At 40.3% G+C, this 27,763-nt stretch overlaps 1 protein-coding gene across 1 annotated transcript; it reads right to left on the bottom strand.

Moving 5' to 3' along the window:
* Window positions 1-1,753: 1,753 nt before the first annotated feature.
* LRRCC1 (leucine rich repeat and coiled-coil centrosomal protein 1) lies at window positions 1,754-26,438 on the bottom strand. Its single transcript, XM_074145092.1, has 19 exons — window positions 26,303-26,438; window positions 25,970-26,175; window positions 25,564-25,629; window positions 24,637-24,804; window positions 21,657-21,826; window positions 21,355-21,564; window positions 20,461-20,663; window positions 19,016-19,202; window positions 18,178-18,326; window positions 16,769-16,973; window positions 13,497-13,636; window positions 11,973-12,174; window positions 10,032-10,217; window positions 8,096-8,270; window positions 7,169-7,332; window positions 6,145-6,353; window positions 5,816-5,953; window positions 3,623-3,758; window positions 1,754-2,049 (listed from the first exon to the last, which is right to left on the bottom strand). Exons 1-19 carry the CDS (start codon window positions 26,359-26,361, stop codon window positions 1,918-1,920), a joined length of 3,105 nt encoding a protein of 1,034 aa, XP_074001193.1. The 5' UTR covers window positions 26,362-26,438; the 3' UTR covers window positions 1,754-1,917.
* Window positions 26,439-27,763: the final 1,325 nt, after the last annotated feature.

Genomic DNA, 27,763 nt, shown 5'->3' with positions numbered 1-27,763 from the left:
TCTTACCCCTTTCAGTAATCTCAGGCTGAAATTTATCCATGTGAACAAGTAAATCTGGCACAGCTTTGACCTACGCCGTATTTTTACTATTTTCTAATTTTGAGGCCATTTCCCACCATTGAAATATTTACTAAAAAGGAAGCCATACATGCATGGAGGGAAACAGTGACGAAGGTAGAATTAGTCGCGTGAAAAACAAACGGTCCAAACAGCACTAATGTATGTATGTCCCCAAGTACTGCAGTATGAGATTTCTGAGCCACAAGCAAGGAACAAAAAGAATTTATGGTAAAAACCAATAACTGCATCCTGTGACAAAACTAGAAAATAGTTTCAGAATGAAAATTTTGGAGGAAAAATCCTTAGCCAACATTAATAAATTGAATCAGGGTAGCAGTAAGTTCTCTCACCTTCCTGGTGCGTTCCAGGTATTTATTCAAGGAATACCCAAGGTGTAGCTTAGTCAAAAAATAAGCAAAGAAAAAATAAGTGTCCGAGGGAAACACTTAATAAACATGATGGAAGAGCGCTCTGAAGTCCTGTGGCCTTTCTGCCCAAGCAACATCCGTGTAAATGCTAGAGAAGAGCTTCCCAGGTGAGTATTTCCTCACCTAACGTGCTTCCGAAGGAGTGAGAGTGTGCAGAGCACAAGGTAAGAACGAGAAAGTCATTTTCCTCTGAATTTGGGTAACATTATTAATGTCTATCAGGGAATCAAGAGATGACCGGGCTGCCACTAGACCAGTACATTAGGCTAATTTTAAACTTTACAGCAAAATTGTTAGACTGACGTTCATTAACCTAATCTTGCCAATTGGATTACACCTTGCTAACCGCTATGGCTATGTATTAATTTTTACATGCTATCAACTGTTAGCTCAGATCCGAAGCTGCCGGTGCTTACCAGCTCTCTCCCACCTTATCTGGGAGCAGACGGCACCGCCGAGCAGATGTCTCCTCCTTGGCGCTGGTGGCTCCGGTCCTCGGTGAGCTGCAGGAACTCCGGACACAGGGAGCCAGAGCTGGTGTGTCTCCTTTCTGCACCTTTGGGATCTTTCCCTTTTATAAAGACGGTGCAATCCCCAGACTACTCCCCCCTACTCCCCCCCCTCCACCTCCACCCTTGGACAATACGACTGTGCAAAGGGGGGGGGGCGTTGCTTTCCCAGGCCACGGCAGGTCCCTGGTTTTTTTTTTATTTTGCTTCACTGCTGCTTCCTTTCTTAAAACAAAAGCAGCCTGTTCCCAGCTCTCAAGGTTGTGCTTTGTCAAAGACCAGTCACCGGCTATCAGCGCGTTGTTTTTGGTGCCGTGGCCTCTGCCTTCAACCCGTGCCCATCTTTTCACAGAATCAGAATCACAGAATCTTCTTGGTTGGAAGGGACCCTTGAGATCATCGAGTCCAACCAACAAAACAAACAAACAAACCACCAAAACCAAACCAAAACAAACACCCACAACCACACCCCACACCCACCCACCCACAGACAGACACAAACCAACAATCTCGGGCACTACAGCATGCAACCCAAGTTGCAGGTGTCATGCATTCTTCATCAACAGTGGCAGATTAAACGTATTCTCAAGTAAATTCTTGCATCTCTCATCACAAGACTCTCTACCCCACCGAAGGACACCTTCAAGCTCTTGTCTTCAGGCCTTTGCTTCTACCTTCTTTCCTCTTATTAAACATACGATGCTTTTCCTCTATCGATGTGTTTTGACCCATTTTGACAAAACAGTTAAAAATAATCAAAGGTTAGAAATAACTATTTATTATGAAAATGTTGTGCAAATATTTCTGTCTGATTCCTGAACCATCCAAACATCACAAAGAAATTATTCTCTAGAAAACAAAGTGCATCGTAGTGTACGAACTTGCTTAAGTTGATGTAATACATGTTTTTAGTATATATATTAATAATCTTCAAGATCTTGTTGAATATCATTCAGTGCCTGTGTAAGTCGTCTTACTTTATTTTCCATGGCTTTTTTATTGTTTGCTGTTTCCTGCAGAAGCTGCCGCATTTCTTCTTCAACGTAGTAAACCTGAAAGTGTAGATAGAGATCAAAAGAGAATTCTGGCTTTTCCTTAATATACTTAAAACCATATAATCTTGGGCATTTTTAACACTGATAAGCAACGCAAGAGTTAAATGCTTGTTTAAATAAGCAATGCGCTACTTTTGACATTGGATGCTGTAGCAGAATTTGGCTTTAAAAAAAGTATTAATTTACTGGAAGATAGCAAGGGTCTAGTTGGAGGTCCGTAACAAGTGGTGTTCCCCAGGGGTCAGTACTGGGTCCAGTCTTCTTCAACATATTCATCAAATGACCTGGATGAGGGGACAGAGTTTACCCTCAGGAAGTTTGCTGATGACACAAAACTGGGAGGGGTGGCTGACACACCAGACGGCTCTGCTGCCATTCCACAGGACCTAGACAGGCTATAAAGTTGGGCGGTGAGGAACCTGATGAAGTTCAATGAGGGCAAGTGTAGGGTGCTGCACCTGGGGAAGAATAATCCCATACACCACTACATGTTGGGGGCTGACCTGCTGGAGAGCAGCTCTGAGTAAAAAGACCTGGGAGTCCTCTTGGACAGCAGATTGACCATGAGCCAGCAATGTGCCCTTGTGGCCAAGGCGGCCAATGGCATCCTGGGGTGCATCAACAAGAGCACAGCCAGCAGGTCGAGAGAGGTCATCCTCCCCCTCTGCTCTGCCCTGGTGAGGCCCCATCTGGAGCACTGTGCCCAGTTCCGGGCGTCCCAGTTCAAGAAGGACAGGGAACTGCTGGAGAGGGTACAGCAGAGGGCTACAAAGATGATGAGGGGCCTGGAGCATCTCTCTTAGGAGGAGGGGCTGAGGGACTTGGGTCTTTTTAGTTTGGAGGAGACTGAGGGGGCATCTTATTAATGTTTATACTTATAAGGTGGGTGTCAAGAGGACGGGGCCAGTCTTTTTTGCAGTGGTGCCCAGTGACAGGACAAGAGGAAATGGGCACAAACTTGAATATAAGAAGTTCCACCTAAACATGAGGAGGAACTTCTTTACTTTGAGGGTGGCAGAGCACTGGAAGAGGCTGCCCAGGGAGGTGGTGGAGTCTCCTTCTCTGGAGACATTCAAAACCCGCCTGGATGTGCTCCTGTGCCACATGCCCTGGGTGGACCTGCTTTAGCAGGGGGGTTTGGACTAGATGATCTCCAGAAGTCCCTTCCAACCCCGTATCATTCTGTGATTCTGTAGCGTATCAAACCCAAAATACCTACTATGCAGAAAAAGCAGTGGTTGTCACACTAAGGAATAGTGCAGTGTATGACGGGAACAGTAACTGTGATCAGGCACAGGTGAGTGAAATGGCTCATCTAGCACAATTATCATTAAGGAACATTTAGCTATCAACTCCTAACAGCTACATGGTATGCAACTGTACTTTGCTTGAATACAGAACCTCATGACGGTACAGTTCCAGAGATCCTTCTTGCTGTGCAAAGCCTGAGCACTAAACCAGGGTTGTTTCCATCCAGAGATAGATACAAACAGGTGACTTCAAGCACCACTGTTATAGCAGCTGTGGAATAAAAATGTAAATAAACATATAAATTAAGTATTAAAATTACTTTTTCATTTGCTGCTTCAATTTGTTTTTCCTTTTCGTTTGTCAGCTGCAATAGCTCTTCCTGATGAGCTGCCAACATTGACTCAAGTTGTTTTCTGAAAGTGTTATCCATTTCACGAAGCTTTTCCACAGCAATCCTAAAAAATGATTGAAAAAAAAAACAAACCACATGTATCACACTCCTGCAAGCAACTGAAGTATTATGCTTTGCTCAGTTCTGCCTTCGATAAGGTTTTAATAACACAGGCCTGAAGACAATTATTTCAGTATCTAGCTTCAGATGTCCTGTTTTCTCAAGCATGTCTTCTGGTTTTATGCACCGTGTTCAGGGCTTCTGGCATTCCTCTTAACAGAAACATTTAATCACTAGCAAAGGAAACAAAAATTCAGGACTGCTACTGCCAACATGGGCAAGAACTCCACCTATTTTCAAACATCTGCTTAACGTGCTTTTGCTTCCTGAGAAGTCAATGCCTGAACTACGTGATCCTGTAAATGGTCTGTAAGCTTGTGTCTCACAGGAAAAGTGTCTGCTTCACAGCAGTGAAGCATTTCCTTGAATCCAAGCAAATTCTGCTGTTAGGGAATAATTCTAAAATATGTAGCGACAGAAAAGCAAGGCAAATTCATAGAATCATAGAATCGTCTAGGTTGGAAGAGACCCTTGGGATCATCGAGTCCAACCATCTACCCTACTCTACAAAGTTCTCCCCTACACCATATCCCCCAACACCACATCTAAACGGCTCTTAAACACATCCAGGGATGGTGACTCAACCACCTCCCTGGGCAGCCTGTTCCAATGCCCGACCACTCTTTCTGTGAAAAATTCTTTCCTAATGTTCAGTCTAAACCTACCCTGTTGGAGCTTGAAGCCATTCCCTCTCGTTCTGTCATTAATTACCTGTGAGAAGAGACCAGCACCAGCCTCTCTACAATGTCCTTTCAAGTAGTTGTAGAAAGCGATGAGGTCTCCCCTCAGCCTCCTCTTCCTCATACTAAACAGTCCCAGCTCCTTCAACCGCTCTTCATAGGATTTGTTTTCCAGGCCCTTCACCAGCTTCGTTGCCCTCCTCTGCACTCGCTCCAGTACCTCGATATCTCTCTTGGATTGAGGTGCCCAAAACTGGACACAATACTCCAGGTGTGGCCTCACCAGTGCTGAGTACAGGGGGACAATCACCTCCCTACTTCTGCTGGTCACACTATTTCTAATACAAGCCAGGATGCCGTTGGCTTTCTTGGCCACCTGGGCACACTGCCGGCTCATATTCAGCCGCTTGTCATTATTATTGCACTATACAATTGATTTACACCAAAATTTGAAGGAAACCAGAATTATTTCAGACAAAATTTCAGTTTCACTACTCATCTTCCAACCATTCCAAAACATAGTACTGTTGACTATTTGAGGTGGTGTGGGTTTTTTTTTTTTTGTGTATGCATTTTGTTGTTATTTGGGTGTGGGGCGTTTTGGGGGGGGAGGCAGGAGGTGGTTTATAAACAAACTTGACCATCAAGGTACTTTATTTATTATACAGATGACCTTCCTTAAAATAATTGATTAATTACACTTTTGCTAAGTGTTTAATTTAAAAATGTAATGCAAAAAACCTTGATCATACTAGCTTATTCATAGAATCACAGAATCATAGAATGGTTAGAGTTGGAAGGGACCTTAAAGATCATCGAGTTCCAACCCCCCTGCCATGGGCAGGGACACCTCCACTAGAGCAGGTTGCTCAAAGCCCCATCCAGCCTGGCCTTGAACACTTCCAGGGATGGGGCATCCACAACTTCCCTGGGCAACCTGTTCCAGTGCCTCACCACCCTCACAGGAAAGAATTTCTTCCTGATATTAATCTAAATCTCCCCTCTTCCAATTTAAAACCATTACCCCTTGTCCTGTCACTACACTTCCTGACAAAGAGTCCCTCTCCGGCTCTCCTGTAGGCTCCCTTCAGATATTGGAAGGCTGCTATGAGGTCTCCCTGGAGCCTTCTCCTCTCCAGGCTGAATGCTGCACCTGCATAGCAAGAATTACTTCTACGCACACAGACCTTGCAGCAACTGAGCACAGCAAGTACTTAAAAAGGTATGCATTCTTTCTATAATCAAACATTTTTGTGTACTTATTAACAGTGCAACTCTACAGTAACTGAGCAATCACAAAACAAGCTATTAAGGTTTTCACCTCTGAGTTTGAAGACTTTTATTTCTCTCCTCAATCAGCTTCTTCTCTTTGATATCGAAGTTCTCCTTCATTTGTTTAACTTGCACCTCCAGCTGGCTTAATAGCTCTCCTTTACCTTGCCACTTCTTTTTCAGTGCACTGAAAATTAAATGCATATATTTACAATGAATGTAGATACCACTTCTTACAAGGGCAGAAGAAGTTTTCCGTGCTACCATTTTTCCACATTTCTGTGGGATTTACAGCAAGTACTCTTGCCGTAAATAGCTTCATGGCAGTGTCACATACTATTAAGATCCCAAACAATTATTGCCACTTGTATTTATCACCTGTGTGCATTCTTAATGTCATCAAGTTCTACTTCTTTTTCTTCTAGCAGTTGCTTTAATTCCTCTTTTCTTTCATTTTGCCTTTCTAATTTTTCCATTAGGTCTTCAAATTCAGCAGCTTTTTCATCCAACTGTACTTGAAAAGATTTCTGAGCTTCCAGGTTTTCTTCATGCTGTTTTCTGATTTGTTTATCCTTTTCTTGCAAGCCCTTTAGGAAAGAAATATTTTAGAATACAGAAGTTCCCTTCATTTTACCTGTATTGATACCCTGAAGAGTATCTGTTTAGTCTATGCCAGATTAAAGCAGAGACTGACATGTGAAAGTTTACTCTTCTCAAGGTATTATTTTACGACAAATAGCCAGTTAAATAAGCTTCATCTGGAAGAAGTCAAAATTGAAAGAAATAAAGCATCAAAACATAAATCTGAAATGGCAAGCAAGTTAAGAAAAAAGTTATTTAGAACTCCTAAGACAAGAATAGTTTAATGAGTAATGCATCTAACCTTGACTGACATAACATGCTATAAAACTTTGCTCTGATTAATAAGCTCAAGTCTTAAGTCTCTAAATGAGGTGAATGGAATTACTAGAACAAAACACAGTAGCTCTGCTGTTTAAATATTAATTCAAAGAACAGAATAAGAGAAAAAAATATTTATGTGGCAAAATAAACCTGAAGCAATTTTTTTCCTTTTCTTCTGCAACTACAGGAAGAATTATGCTATCCAGATAATTCCCCTCCCAAAATCATTACCAAGAATAACTTGAAGCAAGGCAAAGAAAAGAAAGTCTTTACATAAATATGGTTCAATGAGAGATTCAAAGTAGCACCTCCATACAACAAGTTAATACAATGCCCTCTTCTGCTCTCTATGAAATCAGTTGCCTCCAGCACCCTGATTGTGCTTTCCGAGTTGGTAAAACCAGGAATGCAGAGCCAGCTCTCGTTTCCGCTTTTACAATAACTTTCAAGCAAGTCTTAATTTTAGCTAAGCACACGAGCTGTCAGACACGGCACTTACTTCTTTTAATCTCCTAATTGTTTCTGTCTGATCATCCACTATTTTGTTTTTGATTTTTATAGTATCGCTGTCCTGTTCCTTTTGCTTTTTTAATACCTCAATCTCAGTCATTAAAACTTCAATTTTTGCCTCCAGTTTTCCCCGATCTTGAGCAAGATGAGCTCCTAGATAAAACAGGATATTCACGCTACAGCAGTCATTTTACAGATAACTTCAAGATGTATAATGTATAATATCGGGGCAGGGAGGGTGGGATGGAAGAGAAAAACCACCTTAAAAACCAAAAATGACCATTTTGCTCACTGAAAACACTGTAGTGCTTTAATCTGTAGGTAGGTAACACTTAAGAGGAAATGTAGAACTGAAGTTCTGTATTTTATCCTTTGAAAACTTCTCTGACAAAAGTCAACAGTAATTCTTACAGACCTAGCCAATCTCGAAGAGCCACATGGTGGCGCTGAGTCACACGAATCAGGGAAAAATAAAAAAAAGCCCAAGCTTTTTTCACCCAGTACTTAACACTTAGGTTTGGTTTTTTTTTTTAAGAAAAAAAAAGATATCTACTGAAATTTTCACATTAGACTTATCTGATAGAAAAGTGGCATTACATAACACTATTTACAAATCCTTGTTTTCCTAGTTTTGTATTTAAAAGTGCTTCATATAACATTATGGTATTTTGACATTTTGGGGAAATAGATTAACTGTATTCACAACAGATCCCCACAACCGCTGTCTGGGTTCCTGTAATGGCCTGTGTACTACAGAAGATGTATTTTTGGTCATCATTTTTACAACTGGATAAGATCAACAAGGCACCCAGAGACCCTGTCACGATTACAACTATATTGGAGTGCTTATTTGAAAGGTATGACGTTGGACACTACCATTTTTTCTGCAAAAGAAAAAAAAAAAATACTATTTTACCTTGTTGTGCCAACTCCTGCCCCCATATTTTTCTTTCCATTTTTAACCCGTCAATCACGGACTCCTGGGCTGTCAGCTGAGAAACAAGCTTTCCATTTTCCTTTTTCAGAAGTTCAAGTTGAACAGCCTTCTGTTTGTCCTCCTCAATCAGTGTTTCAAGTTCTCCAGTTCGACACTGTATGAGTGAACATTGGAAAAAGACAGTAAGGTCCTTTAAAACAAGTATTCAAAATTTCAAATCCTATACAGCTAGGAGAGTAATATTGATATACAGCGAATTAAATTAACTGAGGAGATTCTGCTTGCCTACAGGGTTCTATCTGCATCTCTTCCCAGTAACGAAACACAAATGTTTGCTTCAAATAGGCATATTTCAACCCCAGCAAGCTTATTTCTAAATAGCCACCTTAAGTTATCAATACTATTAAAAACACCTGTTTAGAATTATAAATGCACAAGTCAAAAAAAGAGAAACAAGCTCGGGGCAGAGCGGCTGGAAAGCTGCCCAGCAGAAAAGGACCTGGGGGTGTTGGTGGACAGCCGGCTTAACATGAGCCAGCAGCGTGCCCAGGTGGCCAAGAAGGCCAATGGCATCATTGTATCAAGAACAGCGTGGCCAGCAGGAGCAGGGCAGTGATGCTGCCTCTGTACTGGGCACTGGTGAGGCCTCACCTCGAGTGCTGTGTTCAGTTCTGGGCCCCTCACTACAGGAAGGACATTGAGCTGCTGGAGCGTGTCCAGAGGAGAGCCACCAAGCTGGTGAGGGGTCTGGAGAACAAGTCACACGAGGAGAGGCTGAGGGAACTGGGCATGTTTAGTTTGGAGAAGAGGAGGCTGAGGGGGGACCTCATTGCCCTCTACAACTCCCTGAAAGGAGGGTGTAGAGAGGTGGGTGTTGGCCTCTTCTCCCAAGGGAATAATGACAGGACCAGGGGAAATGGTCTGAAGTTGCAGCAGGGCAGGTGTGTGGTGGGGTTTTTTTTGGGTTGTTTTTTTTTTTTTGTAGTCGGACTCTATGATCTCAAAGGTCCCTTTCCAACCATGAAGATTCTGTGATTAAAAACCAGATGAAAACAGACAGAAGCTGGGATGGGCTTCCAAATCCCATGATAAAGATTTAACTGCAGTTATGCAGGCTCCTTTTTGTTTTACAGATTACAGCTGCTAAATATAGCTGGTTTTAATTTTCATTTTTAGCAACATCACTGACTGGCAGGATCCTATTCTGTATAGCAACACAATGTTTGGACACCCCAAGAGATTAGATGCAGCTGTGCAGGGGTTGTACCGCACAGAAGTTTTAACCTAAAGATGGACTGGATACATCCGTGGACTGGATCACACCAGAGTTTAAAAGTTATGTTCTTAAAATTCTTAAGAACTATTTATGGACAACGTATTACTATCATATGTTCCCATACAGTGATCAGTAGTGTCAGATACAGCAACTGTGCCCACAGTATTTAACATTAAAATTGGACAACTAGTAGTTAATAACCAATACTGCTAATTTTATGCAACTCTCAAAGCTATTAAGCTGCTAATAACCCCACATGATTGTTTGTGCAATTTCATTTTTACTTCACATACAGTGACCACCGCAGAACCATATTCCATGACTTCAAATTTACAGAGGGTCAGGGGTATTAATGTAGGTTTTTACATCTCGGTTTAGAGCAACCGCTTGATTATATACAAACTACTAGTGCTCACAAGGCAAGGAGGGCACTTCCGAAGACATGAATGAGTCTAGATTCTGTATACGGGGAGCAAAGCGTTTGTGAGAAACAGAAGTGCAAGATGCAAGCATAAAGGCTGATGTGGAGTACTCTTAGTGCAACAGGAAACACGCGTCTTTCAATCTACTTTGTTACTTTTACAGGTGAAATATTAACAAACATTCATGTGTGTAGCTGAAAAGTTTTGAAACGAGTACCTTCAGGTTTGCTATAGCTTCTTCATTTGATTTTGTTAATTCCGCAATCTTTTCTTTCTGCTCTTTCACTATACTTGTCAGGTCTTGGATCAGACTTGCCATCTCTTTTTCCTTTTGTTCAAACTCGAAGAGGGCTCGTTTATGTTCAACTAGATCAGCAGCAGCGTTTTCAAAATCCTCGTTTACCTACAGTATTATAAGACAAGATGACTTGAAAAAAGCTAAAATTTGGAAAAAGTGTGTATGTATACCCACAAATGACATTTCATTTTAAAATAAAGGAAGAAATAGAAGTTCATCAACGATATGTGAAATTAGTGAATATTTGCAACTAGTTTTCTACCAGTTTATTGGCAGTACTCAAAAACCTGGTTCACTTGGATACAAATTTGGGAAAAAAAATTTTTTTAAAAAAATAAATTCATGGTGGATAGGAAGCAAAGCAGAAAAACCACATCTTGGGAAACAAAAACTTGTTTTAATCTCATTGTTAAGATTAACATTAAAATCTAGAAAGAAGAACTTAAAATTAATTTTTTCTTTCCTTGCAAGAGAAAGATTTGAAGGGTGAAAAAAACCCCTCTTCTCCCATGTAATCCAACTGATTTAAAATGAAGGAAACCAAGTTTAATTAAAGATGAAGCATGTAAAATTTTATTTCACTGAACTTATTTCTATGGCTAGCTTACACATTATTTTATATGTTGTTGTCTAAGGAACTTAGTACACAAGTTTTGAATTTGAATTTCAAATGCATGTATGTCCGGTTTGAAGTAAAACCGAACCAATGTAAAGTTCTGTAACTTTACATCCTAGCTCGGCCTCCTCTAACTCTCTGAAATGAACGGCATATTGTGGAGAAAACTGCTCCTTCTCAGAATGATCAGCCCAATGTTTGTGCTCCATGCCAAGGGATGGTGTGCAGGGAGGCCCTTGCTTATACTTATTGCTATAACAACCAAGGTCAGCCAATTCCGTTATTTGCCCCCCTAGAGGGTCAGAAATGCAAAAAACGTAGAGGGGTCACATCGGTGGGGAGGAGGGGACAGGAGAGGTGACCCAAACCTGACCAACTGGGGTATTCCATCCCATCTGCCCCACGCTCAGTATAAAGGCTGAGGGATCAAAGGGTCAGCCCCTTCCTGCGATGGCCGACGTCCAGAGAGGACTCTGTCTGTCCACCTGCCTTTGATCCCGATCCGTGTGTTCCTGACTCCAGAGCTGGAATCCAGTTCCCATTCGTCACTGAGTCCAGTCTGGGACTTCCCCAGTGCCTGCCGGTGACGTGACTGTCATCCTGGGAGCTTGATAGGGTTTTGTATATATTGTATCTATTTCATTATTTTCTTCTTTATTTTTATTTTAATATTAATTCTTCATTAAAGTAATTTAGTTCATTCTAAACTTCTTATCTTTCTCTTCCTCTCTCCTCTTTTGAGGGTGGGGGGAGAAGGGGAGGAAAGCGCCATCTGTTGGTCTGGTTTTGGTAAATTAGGCCAAAACCACGGCAATATACAAAACCGAATTTTGAGAAGTTAAATAATAGGGAACTTTTACTAAATACACTAGTATGTATGTAACCATAACCTTATCAAAACATCACAAGAGTTTATACAATAACTGAATATATTCTAATAGGAGGTCAACATCTTTTAAAAGAAATTAATACCACCAGATAGAAGGTTTTTTTACTTCTTTTGATTAACTTTTACTTACGAACAAAAACGCTGGGGTTTTGTAGTACTGAGCTGGCATTTGGTGTTTATGTTCTAATCATTGATATTTCAAAACTTATTATCAGTATTTTTAGATGAATCCTCGGAGCAGGTATCTTAAGGATAAGGAAAAAAAACCCCAAAACTAAACACCCTACAAAAAAACCCAAACACATTTAAGAACTACAACTCCACCTAGTTTGAGATGAAACGTTTTTAGTCTTACCTCTTTAAACCTTTTTGTTTCAATAGTTAAAGCTAAACCATATTCATCTTCTAAGTCTGTATACTTCTGGTTTAACATATTAATTTTCTCCTGCAATTCTTTAACGTGCTGTTCATGCCTCTGCTCTTCTTTAGCCATTGCTTTTGATAAAGCATCTTGAAATTCAGGTCCATTTAAAGCAACTCGGGTTTCAAGTTCTTTCCTGAAGTTACCAAACATATACTTGAGACAAGAACTGCAGCATCTCACAATGCTGTTGCAATTCATATCCTTAACATTTCTTAAAAAAGATAATAAATTATATAATAAATAGGATAAATCCTTAGTTTTGCAGACAGATTTCAGCCTGCTATGACAATGCCCTAGAATGAGGAAAAGTGTGTTGACTACTGTTCAAACACCCAAAGGAATAACCTTACTTTTAAAATTCAAGCTTTTATAGCAATCCAGTAATTTCTCTTTTGCTGTTAGTTGGTATTTGTTCACTTTGCTATTAGCAAAGATCTGGAAGAGATATTGGCACTGGGAAAAGCACTGTAAGGCCAGATACCCTCTTTTGCAGTCATTCTCTTCACCGTCACCCAACAACTGTAGCTTCTCACACAGACCCAAATCCTGAAAAACAGCAGCAACAGGGACCTAAAGGGTTCCAGGATAAGCCTCCTTCCTGTCAGGAAGCATTCCTATAGCAGAATGTTGAAGCCAAATTATCCTGTACTTTAAGAATATTCTGTTCATCTGCCTTAAAGCACAAACACAAAACTTATCCACTGTCCTTCACGTTACACCTTTTTGGGACTTAGGAGATGGTAATTGGAATTTCTTAAAATGCAGCTATCAGATTCTTCCCAGTTATCTTGGTATTTGAATACATTTATCCTTGTAAAATTTAGCAAGTGTAACCAGCTTATTTTGTTAGTAACCTCCCCTCACATACTAGTATACCACACACCACTTTTTGCTTTAGTTTGTACAAATATTTGATTGTATTAGATAAACAATATACAATTTATGTTCAAGTATTCTGCAAAAAAAAAAAAAAAAAAAAAAAAAGAAGTTTTGAGAGGAAAGAGGAAAACAGCTAATCAAGACACTCGCCCTAAAGCAAGCTACTGTAGAAGCTGACTTTGGTTTTTTTTGAACACCCTGTGTTATTGTAGCATATGCAGATCTTCAAACAATAATTCAAATACGATTTTCTTTTTGTCTGATTATTTCCTGAATTAAAGATCAAGTACTTAAAAAATTCAGCCATATATTAAGACAAGAATCTATCAAATCAAAGACTGAAAGAACACGGTTGCCTACATGGATTTGTGAGTCGGGAATCTACAAGATAAGAAGATATTCTTAAATGAGGAAGATGATGAGTGGGAAAACATCTACATTTTTACAAAGATCATCTCCCCTATTAAGAAAACCCAACAACCCAAAACCACACTGGGCACAATGCATTTAAACAAACTGTGTTTGCAACACTGGCATCTCTATTAACTTGTGAAAAGAAACTAAAAGACCCCATACCTTTGCTCTTGTTCTCTTAATACAAGAAGTTCATGCAGTTGTTTTACCTTCTCCCTCTGTTGTCGGAAGGATATTCGAAGTAATTGTACTTCTCTTTCATTTGCTGATGCTTTAAGCTCTGCTTCTTGCACCTGTTTCATCTGTGTAGATTTCATAGAGAGGAATAAGGTTCTCTTAAAACTGTAATCTATACCTCATGTCTTACATTAGAATACAAAGGAACAGATCTTTATCATAGTTTTATACAAGTTGACCTGGGCCGTTATGTTTACAGCATACGCCGCAACTGTCAGTATTTTTCGCAAAATTTTACAGAATTTTATTATGTTACCTAGCCCCAGGCAAAAGAAGTTTTGGTGGTGGGTTTTTTTTTGTTTTTAGACCTTAATACTTGCAGAAATTTAAGCCCAGATGCTTAAAATTAAGTCTTGGCTTACTTGGCTTGTTGTTGGCAACAACAACAACAACAAAAAAAGCAAGTTTCATGAAGAATAAAGAACGTTTACTGCATTGATAAGGTATATTGGCAAGAATAATTTCCTGAATTGCAAACTCTCGTATTGTAATACTTGTATTCGTTTCCAGCAAAACATTTTTGGATGGGTTCAATATCCTTTTTTTAAATATTCCAGTTAAGAAAGTCTGCATCTTTCTGAATTTCTGCATTCTAATGATTTAATGAAAAACAGAGAATCAGTATAAACACCAGATGGCATACTACACTTTTTCCATTTGACACAAGCTTCTATGCAAAACTCCATTTCATAGCCTCAAGCCTTTTACATACTGACATACAAGCTGTCTTTTCTGACTTGACAAGTAGGAAAAAAACAAAGCTATGAAAAAAGTTATAAAAAAAAATTTTTAATTACTCATGAAATGGTAATTCTGAATCAAAGACACTTCAGAAGGCTACGAGTTAGAACATGCAACAGAAACAGCAGAGTTGATGTTAATGGAGATATTCTTATCCCTAATCATTACTTGTGGCATATCTCTCAATCCTTTGTGCTCAAGTGGAGAACTATCTTGTCAACCTGTCCTCTTAAGCAAGCAAAGGCTCTCCACGTTCTGTACTTACACAATTCTAATCTCTTCGCTTTCCAAGTATCATTGATGGTTGGGAATGGTTTATGGACTACTCTAAGTGTCAGTTACCTAATAGCAGAGTTAGAATGTGAGAGATAACCTAGTTTACTTTCCAATTCTCACAAGAAAACAAAGAAAAAAACCCAACCCTCACAAAAGACAGGCAAAAAAAAAAATCCCAAATCTGTTTTCTTTCAGAATTCTATCACAACTGCCCCTTCCACTTGATTACTGAACAATCAACCAAAATGAAGAATAAAAAATTAAGGGATAGCTGTATGGAATGGCCTACACTGACAAATAAAACATTGTTTCCAATGCTTATCATCTCCTGCAATGTCCTTTAAGACAATTAAGTGCTGCTGCATGTCATGAGTTCCAGGTCGAGAATGCCAGAGATACCCAAAGTTCATACAGTAACTTCAGTTGTATGAAAATTTTTGTGAGGCTTGAGTATGAAGCCAAGTCCTCATATCCTACATGTTAAATCTCTTATGAGTAACATTTAGCATTTAGACACACCCCACTGCGCTCCTGTTGTTTTGTGGATGAAGCGAAGCAATCACCTCCTAAATTGAAGAGCTTAAAAAGAAAAATTTCAAGTGAGATCATATGCGAATTTAATTTAAAGACTACCAGAAAACAGGGTACACGTTTAACTGCATAGTAACTTATTTATCTTAAATCCTTTAAAGTTGCAATCTAGAAATGTTGACCAAAACCCTTAAACTACCTAGAGTAACCATAATTTACCACTAGCTAGCTGCCAATGTGTACTTTAAAAAAGCCCTACAAAATATTCCAGAACTTGTTAATAGTAGAGTTGATAAAATAGGCCAAAGGTATATTAAATCTGAACATTCAAAAAGAGAACTTAGCTTCTTGAGCATCGTGACTCTTCTTTGAAATGTAATTATTAGAGTATTTCCCACAGGATTTTAAAGACAGGAACAAAGACCTTCCCTTAAAGTTTTGGAATGAATAAAAATGATGCTCCTACTATCAAAAGAGATGACTTATTTCTACAAACTTATTAAAAAAAAAATTAAAAACCTCATACACCATTATGGTATTTCCTTTCTGGTAGAAAAGGAATAAAAAAAACAAAAACCAAAAGACCCTACTCTTCTCTCACTGAATTTAGTACTATTCAAAGTGACAAGCAGATTCATGATCTAAACTGAAGGTCACTTCTAGATCCATAATAGCTCCAGGATATGGAGCCACTCAGGTGCCTAAAGAGAAGCCTGGAGGGGAGGGTGGCAAATCCGTAACTTGAATAGCACTTGCAGTTTGGCTGTCAGCACACTCCCCAACTCTGTTTTCTTTCAGGGTATCCAAGTGACAACACGTCCTAGAGCACCGTACTAGCAGTCCAGAGACTTTTCAGGATGGGTGTATTAGCATTGAACTTCTGTTAAGTGGTTGCATTCAGTGACACAGGCATGGGTTGATATAGGAATATAATCAAACAACAGGAATATATATTGGAGAATGCAGCATTTGGCCACAGAAAATTCACCAGTGAATTATTCAGTCATAGATAGTGGCAGTATCTGGTCCAGCATTTTGATCTTACAGATTTGTATACTGAACAAAGTGTTTCTGACAACAAAAGTATCATCGTAAAATACTCCAGTTGTAAAGACAAAACCAAAAAAATCCCAAGCAAACAATCCCCAAAACAACCAGAATCTTTAAAGTAAGTTCTCAGCAATTACTGTTTCGTTCTGCTTGCAATTAAAAGCATCTAATTCTTTAGATCAGCAAAACAAACAGAACCAAAAACCAAAAAAGCAAAACAAACAGAACCAAAAAAACAAATCTGGTTGATTGCCATCCCACTAATAAGATCTTTACTGATTTCAGCAACAATTTAAAAAAATGTCTTTGTTACTGTACATCTTCAGAAAAACACCAACTCTCGTTGTGAAGTACTAATGTGACTAGTTCTCCTTTACTTTAAGACCATATCACATGATCTACTTCAATTTATAAAAGACATTAATTGACAATTTAAATGGATACTTGTTATTAACTACTACTGTGCAGAAAAAAAATAAATCAGTTTCTGTTGTGGAGAACTCAGACTTAAGGCTGGTAAAATCTAGTGTTTCTTAATATCTAGGAATACAGTAGTCATTGTGTTGCCATCATATTATTTCCTTACGGAAAGTATTTACCTCTAGTGTTCGTTGCTGCAATCTCTGTGTCTCCATCTTGGACAGAGTTTCTTCTAAAGCTTGCATGGCCTTCTGATGTTCTGCTTCTTTATTTCTTGCCTGATTTAACTCATTAGTAAGTCTTTCAGTTTCACCTTTCAACTGTTGGACATCTGCTTGCAGTCTTGCTTTAACATCTCTCTCTTTCAATATCAATTCCTTTAACCTGAGAATAAATACGATCAAGTTGTATTAAAAACTTTTTAGTATTTAATTTGATGCCAAATACACTGAGAAAGGACATCAGTAAGTGTTGTAGCACCGTATCTTCCTCTTTGCTACGTTTAAATATTTACAGCATTGACATGTAAAACTGTTTAAAAATATTTAAAATATTACTGAAGTCACATGTAGCATTTTTATACAGATCTTCATTTTAAAAGAAACTAAGCTGGCTACAGCCTCATAGATAGGTCTTTAAGGAAATGACATTCTAGTATCATTTTACTTTACACAGAAGTCAAATATATAGTGTCAATTTATAATTTGATAATTTTCTTCAGAAAATTTGCCATACCCTTTAACATTCTAATAATTTTTGATATGAGACCTAGCTCAAAGGAAAAAGAACATAAATAGCCTCTTATCCAAGGTGATAACAAATGAAGGTGGAAAGTGAACCTAAAACAAGAAGAGAAAAAGGGGAAATACTCAGAGTCAGTCATGGACGGTAACTCCATGGTTGCTCCTTCCTTACAAGGATGCATGGATGGTTGCTCCTTCCTTACAAGAAAGAAAACGCATCTTGGATAAATACAATGCAGTTAAGAAAAAGACAAATAGAGCAGACATCTCCAACCATAGCTGACAATAAACAATGCTTTCTTAGAAGGGAGAATTTTTTTTTTTTTTTTTAAAAAAAAAGGACTCTGCTCAGAACTTACAAGGACTATGATAGCAGTCTATATGAAGATATGCTAGACCTGACCTGCACAACATATTGCCCATTGGCCAGCTCTGGCCTGCCAGAAACACCATTGTTCAAGTGCACTGCGCAGGAAAAAACAAAAGACAGCTGTACATATAGTTGGAAAAGGGAGACCGGGAATTGGAAGCTGAAAGTATGATATGAGACAGCTACTAGAGCTTGAGCTGAAAGTACAATTATGATACAGAGTGCTTGGAAAGTAATGATTAGAAATGGAGGTAAGTGACATATACTGATACTGTTCCGAGACAAGAACAGGAAGAAAGCTGCAGAAAGGAATTTCATTAGGTAACACCAAGATAAATTCTAGCACTGCTTTTTGATGCATCCCTTTCCAAGTGTGTTGTTTAAAGCTGTTCTCATTTCTTAACCCTATAAATAGAACTGCCTTTAATAAAAACCAACAAAAAACCTCTTAGACTACAGCACTCTGTTTCCCTACCTGTCTGTAGTGTATACAGCCATACTCTGAATATTCTTTTCTTCATTTGCATGTTTCTGTAGCTCCCTGACATGCTCTATTAACTTCTTCTCTGCTTGCTCTGCTTTCCATCTCCTTTCTTTCTCCTGATCCAGCTCCTGAATCAGCACCTTAGCAAGAACACAGTAAGCATCAGCTTACTAGGAAACACTCAAATGTAGCCAAAAATGACAAACAATATGCATAATTGTGAAACAAGATTTTTTTGTCTTTCTGTAATTCATGGATGACAGCAAAAAGGGCAAGCGACCAGGCCAAAAAACCCCAGAGAAGTGAAATAAAATAAATTCTCTTCCAGCTGATGTAAGGACTCTACTATTTTTTGATGCTATCTACACACAAATATTTCTGTCACTTCCAATTTTAAAGTTTCACCAGGAGACATACAAGGAGGCTGAAGGGAGACGTTATCACTCTCTACAACTACCTGAAAGGAGGGTGTAGAGAGGTGGGGGTCGGTCTCTTCTCCCAAGTCACAGGCGATAGGACAAGAGGAAACGGCCTCAAGTTGCACCAGGGGAGGTTCAGATTGGATATTAGGAAAAATGTTTACACTGAAAGGGGCAAGCATTGGAACGGGCTGCTCAGGGAAGCAGTAGAATCACCATCCCTGGAGGTATTTAAAAGACGGATAGACATGGTGCTGAGGGACTAGCCATAGTGATAGTTTTTGTCAGTGGTAGGTTGATGGTTGGACTAGATGATCTAAAAGGTCCCTTCCAACCTAGGCAATTCTATGATATGCTTGGCTTCAGGTGAAGGCATACTGATATTTAACTTAAAATGATGCAAAACATACTCGGTATGTTGATTCCTCTGTGGCATTTGAATTAATTTTTTCTACTTTTTCTGTATTGCTCTGTCTTCCAGTTAGTATTTCAGATTTTCTTCCCACTACTTCCAAGTCTCGAGTATCCGATGATGAATTGAGATGAGAGTCTCTCTGACTGGAGCACGGACACTTAGAAGAACTCTTCTTCTCTTCCCTGGAACAGCAGAACATCAAGGTATATTTAAGAATGTGCAGAGTTTAAACAGTAACAGGGATTCAAACACTTTTGCAGGACAAAATTTTACAGTTGTGTAGAAGCTGAATTGTATAGAGTTCAAAAACATGTAGAAAATAATTTGCAAACAAATCCTAAAACAAACAGTAAATTCAAATCTTCAGCTGCAAAAAAATATGTAGTACTAGTAGATGCTATCTGAAAAGCATCTTATGATCACGTAGATACAGAACAATTTTAGAGAAGCAGAGTAGCTGTAGATCTTCAGTGGCAGACTAAATGAATATATTCCAATTTATATCACCTTCTATTCAGCACTTCTGATATTTATAAATCAAATTACTATGGCATCTTTTGTTTCATAAAAAAATATGGGCAGTTATATTCTTGACCATCATTCTGACACCATGAATCTTTTGTTTTTTAATTTGCCTCATTTCTTCTGTCTGTGGAGAATTCTTCTTTCTCCACAATTTAAAACAATGATGAAAATATAAGCCGTTAGAATTCTGAACATGTTTGTTTTGGAATATTCAGTTCAATTTCCCTTTCACCTAAAGACAGAAAATGCTTCTATAGGGAAATGACTGAGTGAAGAGCGAACTTCAAAAAGTTTCAAATAATACATAAAGGACTAATACAGAAAAACAAGGATGCAGAAGGTTATATATAAATGGACAGATTAAGAAAAAAGGGGCCTGTATATTAAACATTTATGAGCAGGGCCAGCTGACAAATAACTAATTTTCTTTGGGGTGGGTGGAACACTTCTAAAAAGTTGGACATCGTTTTCCTCATCCACAGATTTCTTATGAAGCCTCAGCAGCGAATAATTTTTAAAGCATTATTAGCAATGCTAGTTTACCCAACCTACCACTTTCACCAAAAGGTTTCAAGTCAAACTACGTTCACTCTGAAAATATTCATAGAATCATAGAACAGTTTGGGTTGGAAGGGATCTTTAAAGGTCATGTAGTCCAACCCCGCTGCAATGAGAAGGTGGTCTTCACTCGATCAGGTTCCTCAGAGCCCCATCCAATCTGACCTTGAATGTTTCCAGGGATGGGGCACCTACCACCTCTCTGGGCAACCTGTGCCAGTGTTTCACCACCAAAATACGTCTTCCTTATGCCTAGTCTAAATCTACTCACTTTTAGTTTAAAACCGTCACCCCTTGTCCTATTGCAACAGGCCTAGCTTAATTCATTTTGGCTTTATATGGCAAACACTGGGATACCTGTTAGTTATTTTGTTCTTAAGACGATTTGCATGACACCTAGTAGATAAAGTCGTTCTACCACAAGTAGGGATCTTGCTTCTTTTCACCACCTTTCTGTTGTTCTCTTTCCCACTCTCATTTTCGCTCTCAGAAGTTGGATCTGTGTCTCTCTTAGCTTTGAGAACATTTGGAGGAGCTTCTCTTCTTGAGGTATCAGATACCTAAGAATAGACAGATGGTTTATCTATACATTTTACAATTTCTAATTGGCTAATTTTTAACAATTATTCAGGTGTTACTTTTAAGAAGTAAACAGTTACAAAATAATTGCTAAAGCATTTTGTTGTTTTAAAGATAAAATAAATCCAACAGAATAGCATGCATGAGAACATGTAGTTGTATCTTTCCGGAATACCTGAAGTTTGTTTAAAATCCTTAAACACGGAAACTCGATGCAAAATGTAAAACAAATACAGCACTTTAAAATAAAAAGCCCTGCAAACATACAGAGTACACCATAATTAATTTTCACCAACTCTATAATCCAGATATTTTACTGCATTTCATATTTTACTCAGGTTCAGTTACATATATCGATGGCTTCAGGGAGAAAAACAGAAAACAATTTTCTATCTAATATATTATGATCAGATACTATATGGGACTAGGAGAACTATGGTTTGTATGTAGCATGAAATTTTTCATGACTCAAGGTGCAATCTTCAGTTTTAAAGACTTGGTTTCATTTTATTCCCAGTTTCTCAAAATTATTAATTATACATTAGCACAAAGTCAGCATATAGGTACCAGTAGAAACACTCCAGTCTGTCCCAGCAAACACTTGCATTAGGAAAAGGTACACCTCATTTTACAACCAATATTTTTTGTGCAATCAAAGAAAAAAAAAATTACCTTCTGTAGTATCTGTGAAACTTGATCTTCTATTTTTTTAATTCTTATTTCACTGTATATTTTATCAAGTTCAGCCTTCTCTGTTTCTGAAGATGAGGCAAGCTCTGTAGAGGAGCTGATGGCACTTTGTACTGGTATTCTCGTACGCTGACGAAAATGAGTCAACGCCTGGTCGATATGCGGTGTCACCACCGATAAGGTAATAGAGTTCTATTAACAGGAAATACAACCCTCATAACATTAATGAGTTGCGTGCAATATAAAAATAAAATATATCAAATTTAAAATCGGTATACAAAAACCTGATCTCCAGATGAGGGGCACCCAGACGAAACCAAACAGCCCAGAATGTCTTCTAAACACTGCAAATCTGAAGAGTTTTCTTCTGCTGGGTCCACTGGTTCGCCAGAAATATCCCTTCCATCCAAAGTTGTTAGCTGGGGCAACATCTGAAGAACAGTTTCTCTATAACCTTGAGGAAAAGGGCACATTTAAATTGAAATTAATTTCCAAAAGAGATGTCTAGTGCATTTTAGGTACCCTGCCATCTTAAATTATTCACTGCATTTTTATTCAAAGAAAAAAAAGGTAGTGAGTTACCTACAGGTGTCTCACCTTTCCCCACCCATAAGGCTTTCAACAGAAAACATTACTAAACAAGTGAACCGAGAAACTGCCTGCCTAGTCCTGGTCTACACGGGGATTTCCCCACCATCACCAGCACACTGCAGTTGCACAGACAACCTTTTATTATCAGCCCACTGCACCAGAACAGTTGTACCAAGTGCAAGGAAAGACAAGCATAATGGAAAGGCAAGTTCTGAAAGGGATTAGATAGCTTCATCCTTTTTCCGTGAATGAAATAAGGTGTTATGAACCTGTAAGGAATGGAAGTTCAATTTCTTTAAATTAATAGAATTTGGGCTCCTAAACATTGCAGTTACTTTTAAAAGTGCCACCAAAGAGATAGATTTGAAAAGGTATGTAAAGACTTACAGAAGAAAACCAGTGGAATTTTCTAAGTTATCCAGGTAGCTTTAATAGTCCTCTTCCTGCTTCCACGGTGCCTGAATGCATTTGTAGAACTTGTTCACGGGTGCTTTTGAAAACATTACCTAAAGACTTATTTGGCTTCCTCCAGTTATCTCTGAGGTTCCTTTCTTAGAATTGTGACATATTACACCTGTATCAGTTACATGCTCATGATATAGTTATTTTGTATTATTGTAATTCCAACTGTTGTATTCTTTGTAGCTGGCAATGAAACTTGCAGAGTTTTAAGTGTTTTAGGAAGCATGAAGTTATGGACTGACATTTAAATACTTCCGAAATTATCTTTGAGCTGTCCCAAAAGAATCAATCCTCCACTTCTACCTTTCTGTAGGAGATTTTCCCCTCTTATACACAAAGAAAACAAAACCTGCAGCAAAGCAGGATGCTACAGCTTAACTTGTCTGAATACAGGGTGTAACATTTAAACGGCGCAAAAAAGCTATCCCAAAACCAGAAGCTCTAGGCAAAACAATTCAAAGTGATGTACCCACAAACATTGCTCCAACTTGTCTCCACGCTGCCTAGTGAAACCCTCGCCTACTATTTTGATTAAAATGCTAATTACTGCAGTAGTCTGTCACTGCTTCCTGAAGCTGTGGGAAAGTGATGGTGCCTCTGTACTGGGCACTGGTGAGGCCTCACCTCGAGTGCTGTGTTCAGTTCTGGGCCCCTCACTACAGGAAGGACATTGAGCTGCTGGAGCGTGTCCAGAGGAGAGCCACCAAGCTGGTGAGGGGTCTAGAGAACAAGTCATGTGAGGAGAGGCTGAGGGAACTGGGCATGTTTAGTTTGGAGAAGAGGAGGCTGAGGGGAGACCTCATTGCCCTCTACAACTCCCTGAAAGGAGGGTGTAGAGAGGTGGGTGTTGGCCTCTTCTCCCAAGGGAATAATGACAGGAGCAGAGGAAATGGTCTGAAGTTGGGGCAGGGGAGGTTTAGATTAGATATTAGGAAGAATTACTTTCCTGAGAGGGTGGTCAGGCACTGGAACAGCCTGCCCAGGGAGGTGGTGGAGTCGCCATCCCTGGAGGTATTTAAGGAACATGTAGACATGGCTTCAGGGCATGCTCTAGTGCCCGAGATTGTTGGTTTGTGTCTGTGTTTTTTTCTGGTGTGTGGGTTTTTTGGGTTTGTTTTTTTGTTTGTGTTTTTTTGTTGTTGTTTTTTTGTTTTTTGTGGTTGGACTCGATCTCAAAGGTCCCTTCCAACCATGAAGACTCTGTGATTCTGTGAAAAGGAGGAAAGCTTAATGGTGCTTATTACTGGTCTGCCTCTTGTGGCCTCTATCAGTAGAGGACAGCCATCTGCTCCCATGTCTGCCCTCTATACAGCACAATATCTTTCAGTACATTCTTCAAATTCTCCACCCTCCAACCTTATAATAGTCCTGTCCTCCCGTTTCTGCAACACCTTCTCTTTCCATCACTCTTTGTCCATCTCCAGCCTTAACCTTAAAGTAATATGTGAACAGTTGAGCCTTATCAAGAAGCTACATTTTGGAGCATATGCCCGGGGCAGCAGAGGGGAGATTTCAAATCAAATTCATTTTGACAGAATTTAGGGTTCTGCAGGCTGGCTGGTTTATAGAATCATCTAGGTTGGAAGAGACCCTTAGGATCATCGAGTCCAACCATCTACCCTACTCTACAAAGTTCTCCCCTACACCATATCCCCCAACACCACATCTAAACAGCTCTTAAACACATCCAGGAATGGTGATTCAACCACCTCCCTGGGCAGCCTATTCCAATGCCCAACTGCTCTTTCTGTGAAAAATTCTTTCCTAATGTTCAGTCTAAACCTACCCTGTTGGAGCTTGAAGCCATTCCCTCTCGTTCTGTCATTAATTACCTGTGAGAAGAGACCAGCACCAACCTCTCTACAGTGTCCTTTCAAGCAGTTGTAGAGAGTGATGAGGTCTCCCCTCAGCCTCCTCTTCCTCAAACTAAACAGTCCCAGCTCCTTCAACCGCTCTTCATATGATTTGTTTTCCAGGCCCTTCACCAGCTTCGTTGCCCTCCTCTGCACTCGCCCCAGCACCTCGATATCTCTCTTGGATTGAGGTGCCCAAAACTGGACACAATACTCCAGGTGTGGCCTCACCAGTGCTGAGTACAAGGGCACAATCACCATTATGAATGGATTCGGAAGCTTCAGAACCTGGCTGACAACTAATGGGAAATCATTGACCTAAAGAGCACTAAGTACCTACTTAACATGAGATCCATACCTGCTGCATGACAAACTGGATTGGCCTTTCCATTTTTTTCCAGTGTCAGATTTGTCAAATAGCGAAGCCCCTTTGTGCACTGAAGTAAGTGATCAATATTGTTTACACGGTTGCTGTGAAGGTCAATGTGGCTAATCTTATGACTGGTTCCATGAAGGCACTGAAATCCTGAAAATTTGCGGAAAAAACACAAAATGATTTCTGCAACAATCCTAGACTGCAGGGTTCAGAACAAATGGCATCTTGTTGAAAAATATTCAGTAAGTTATTCCCATAACTAGAAATGATGTAAATAATTTTGCTCTATATCCCTGCCTACCTATATTAATCATCTATGGTACACTACCACACAGTACAACACTTCAGCTGGTTATGAGAGCTAATTTTAAAGAAATAGGTTAGTTTCTAACAGTTAAGAAACATGTAAAAATAAACATTTTGCTTGGAGTTCCTTTTTATAAACTCAGTTCATTAACAAAGCTGTTACCAATATTCTTTTTAATTTTCTCTTACAAACTCCCTTGACTCTATAGCTTAAAATCTTACTTAGAAGCAACAATTGACCATTTCAACAAATAGATTTAGAAGAGAACTGCCAGATTATATCCAAAGTTGCATTTTTGTCCTATAAAAAGGAAAGATGTGAATCTTTTGGAAATATCTTCCCAGACTACTGCATTTTTCACTTTAGAAAGGAGTCTGAAATGTTTACTGCAAAATTTTGTGAGCAAGCTCAGCCTCACAAATAAATTCCAGTTCAGAACAACCCTCAAAGGCTGAGTGTAGCAGCAATTCCCACCTTTAGTAGCATTACTCAGTCAAGTCGCTGAAGTACTAGAAACTTCTAAAAATACATTTGGACAAGTTTTTCAAAATTAAAGTGAGGAAAATGGTTTTTATTGCACTGTACATGCCAGAGTCACTTACCAGAGAGATCATGTATGCGATTATATGACAAATTCAGTATAGTTAAATTAAAGAGTTTTTCCAGTCCTAAGCAAAATAAGGAAAAAAAAAGTAAGATTTTCAGAAGAATGCTCTGCTTTCATAAAATCAAAACTTGCAAAGTAAGCCTTTTAAAACTGTAACTGCAAATTATGACAATAAACATAATAAAAAAAAAGAATCTTTCCTTCTAAATTAATGCATTTTGCTATGAGGAAGCTTGCAAAGACAACATATTGTTTTTTAAATTTACATAATGATATGGCTAGTAGCTCATATTAACTTTGTATAACCTTAATTATATGCACACTTTCCAGAAGGAAACTTTAACACAGCTCTTAGAAAAGTATAATAAGTTGCTAAACGGACAAAAATAAATATTACAGACCCTCCACTTTCGTTATCAGGTTACAAGACAAGCTTAGGGTGCGTAGGTTAGCCAGGGAACTGAGCCCCTCGATCCGGCGGATCTGATTCGATGACAGATCTAAATGCTGCAGATTCCGGAGGTGGCACAGCCCTTCGATTCTGGTGATGCTGTTACCGTGCAGGTTGAGCGTGTGCAGGTCCGAGCTCAGGGAGAACTCCAGCAAGCTGCGAAGGGAAGACCACCGCCATCATCCAGGCGGCTGCACTCCCAGGCCGCCCTACCCAGCCCCAGCTCTCCGCGCCGCCTGCGGTGAGGCATCGGCCCCGCCTGCCCCTCCGGCAGGCTCCTCACCTCCTAACGCCCTTATCCATGAGGCAGAGCTCGCCGGGGACGAGGCAGTTCCCCGCCATACCGCTGTCCCTCTCCCCGCACCGACCGCCGCCGCCACACTTCAAACTTCTCTCTCCTCACAACGCCCGCGCGCCCTGCTTTACGGCCACAACGCAACACCCCCACGACAGCCCAACCGTAAAGCAGCGGCGCCTACCCGGTTTTGTCTCCAGTTCCCCCACACACCCCCCGCCAGCGCATGCGCACTGCAGCAGGCGAGGCCGCCATGGAGGCGGGCGCCGTGCCCTGCCCTGCCCTGCCGTGCCACCGGGCATGGGGTACTGCCCGCTCTGCTGCTCCGCAGCGCCCAGTGAGGAAGCGAGGATTGTAAACTGGAGTGCTTTGAAGTTTCCTCGGGGGATGTTTGGGGGCTTTGGGCTTTTTTTCACGGCTGATACCGTGTGAAGAGTTTACTCCAGTCGAGTCTCAAGCCTGGCTTGGGTTTAGCAGGGGCCACAGGGTCGTTCTGTGAGAAGAGGCCTTTACTAAAGCACCAGAGCCCTGGCGGCACTGTGAGCGTTGGCTGCTTGCCCATGGACCTGCCTGTGCTGGTGCCTAAGGTGGATTTTACGTAGTTTATAGAATCATAGAATGGTTAGAGTTGGAAGGGACCTTAAAGATCATCAAGTTCCAACCCCCCTGCCGTGGGCAGGGACACCTCCCACTAGAGCAGGTTGCTCAAAGCCCCATCCAGCCTGGCCTTGAACACTTCCAGGGATGGGGCATCCACAGCTTCCCTGGTCAACCTGTTCCAGTGCCTCACCACCCTCACAGGAAAGAATTTCCTCCTAATATCTAATCTCAATCTCCCCTCTTCCAATTTAAAACCATTACCCCTTGTCCTGTCACTACATTTCCTGACAAAGAGTCCCTCTCCGGCTCTCCTGTAGGCTCCCTTCAGATATTGGAAGGCTGCTATGAGGTCTCCCCGGAGCCTTCTCTTCTCCAGGCTGAACAACCCCAGCTCTCTCAGCCTGTCTTCATAGGGGAGGTGCTCCATCCCTCTGATCATCTTCATGGCCCTTTGCTGGACCTGTCCCAACAGGTCCATGTCCTTTCTGTGTTGAGGACTCCAGAGCTGGACACAGTATTCCAGGTGGGGTCTCACGAGCGCAGAGTAGAGGGGTAGAATCACTTCCCATGACCTGCTGGCCACACTTCTCTTGATGCAGCCCAGGATGGGGTTGGCTTTCTGGGCTGCCAGTGCGCACTGCCAGCTCATGTTGAGCTTCTCATCCACCAACACCCCCAAGTCCTTCTCCTCAGGGCTGCTCTCCAGCCATTCTCCGCCCAACCTGTATTTGTGCCTGGGATTGCCACCTCCCAGGTACAGGACCCTGCACTTGGCCTGGTTGAACTTCATGCGGTTTCCATGGGCCCACCTCTCAAGCCTGTCCGGGTCCCTCTGGATGGCATCCCTTC

Source organism: Numenius arquata, chromosome 3, assembly GCF_964106895.1.
Source record: "Numenius arquata chromosome 3, bNumArq3.hap1.1, whole genome shotgun sequence".
NCBI classification, from domain to species: domain Eukaryota; kingdom Metazoa; phylum Chordata; class Aves; order Charadriiformes; family Scolopacidae; genus Numenius; species Numenius arquata.
Note: the sequence above shows the minus strand (reverse complement) of the source record. Positions and strands in the feature narration are given on the sequence as shown.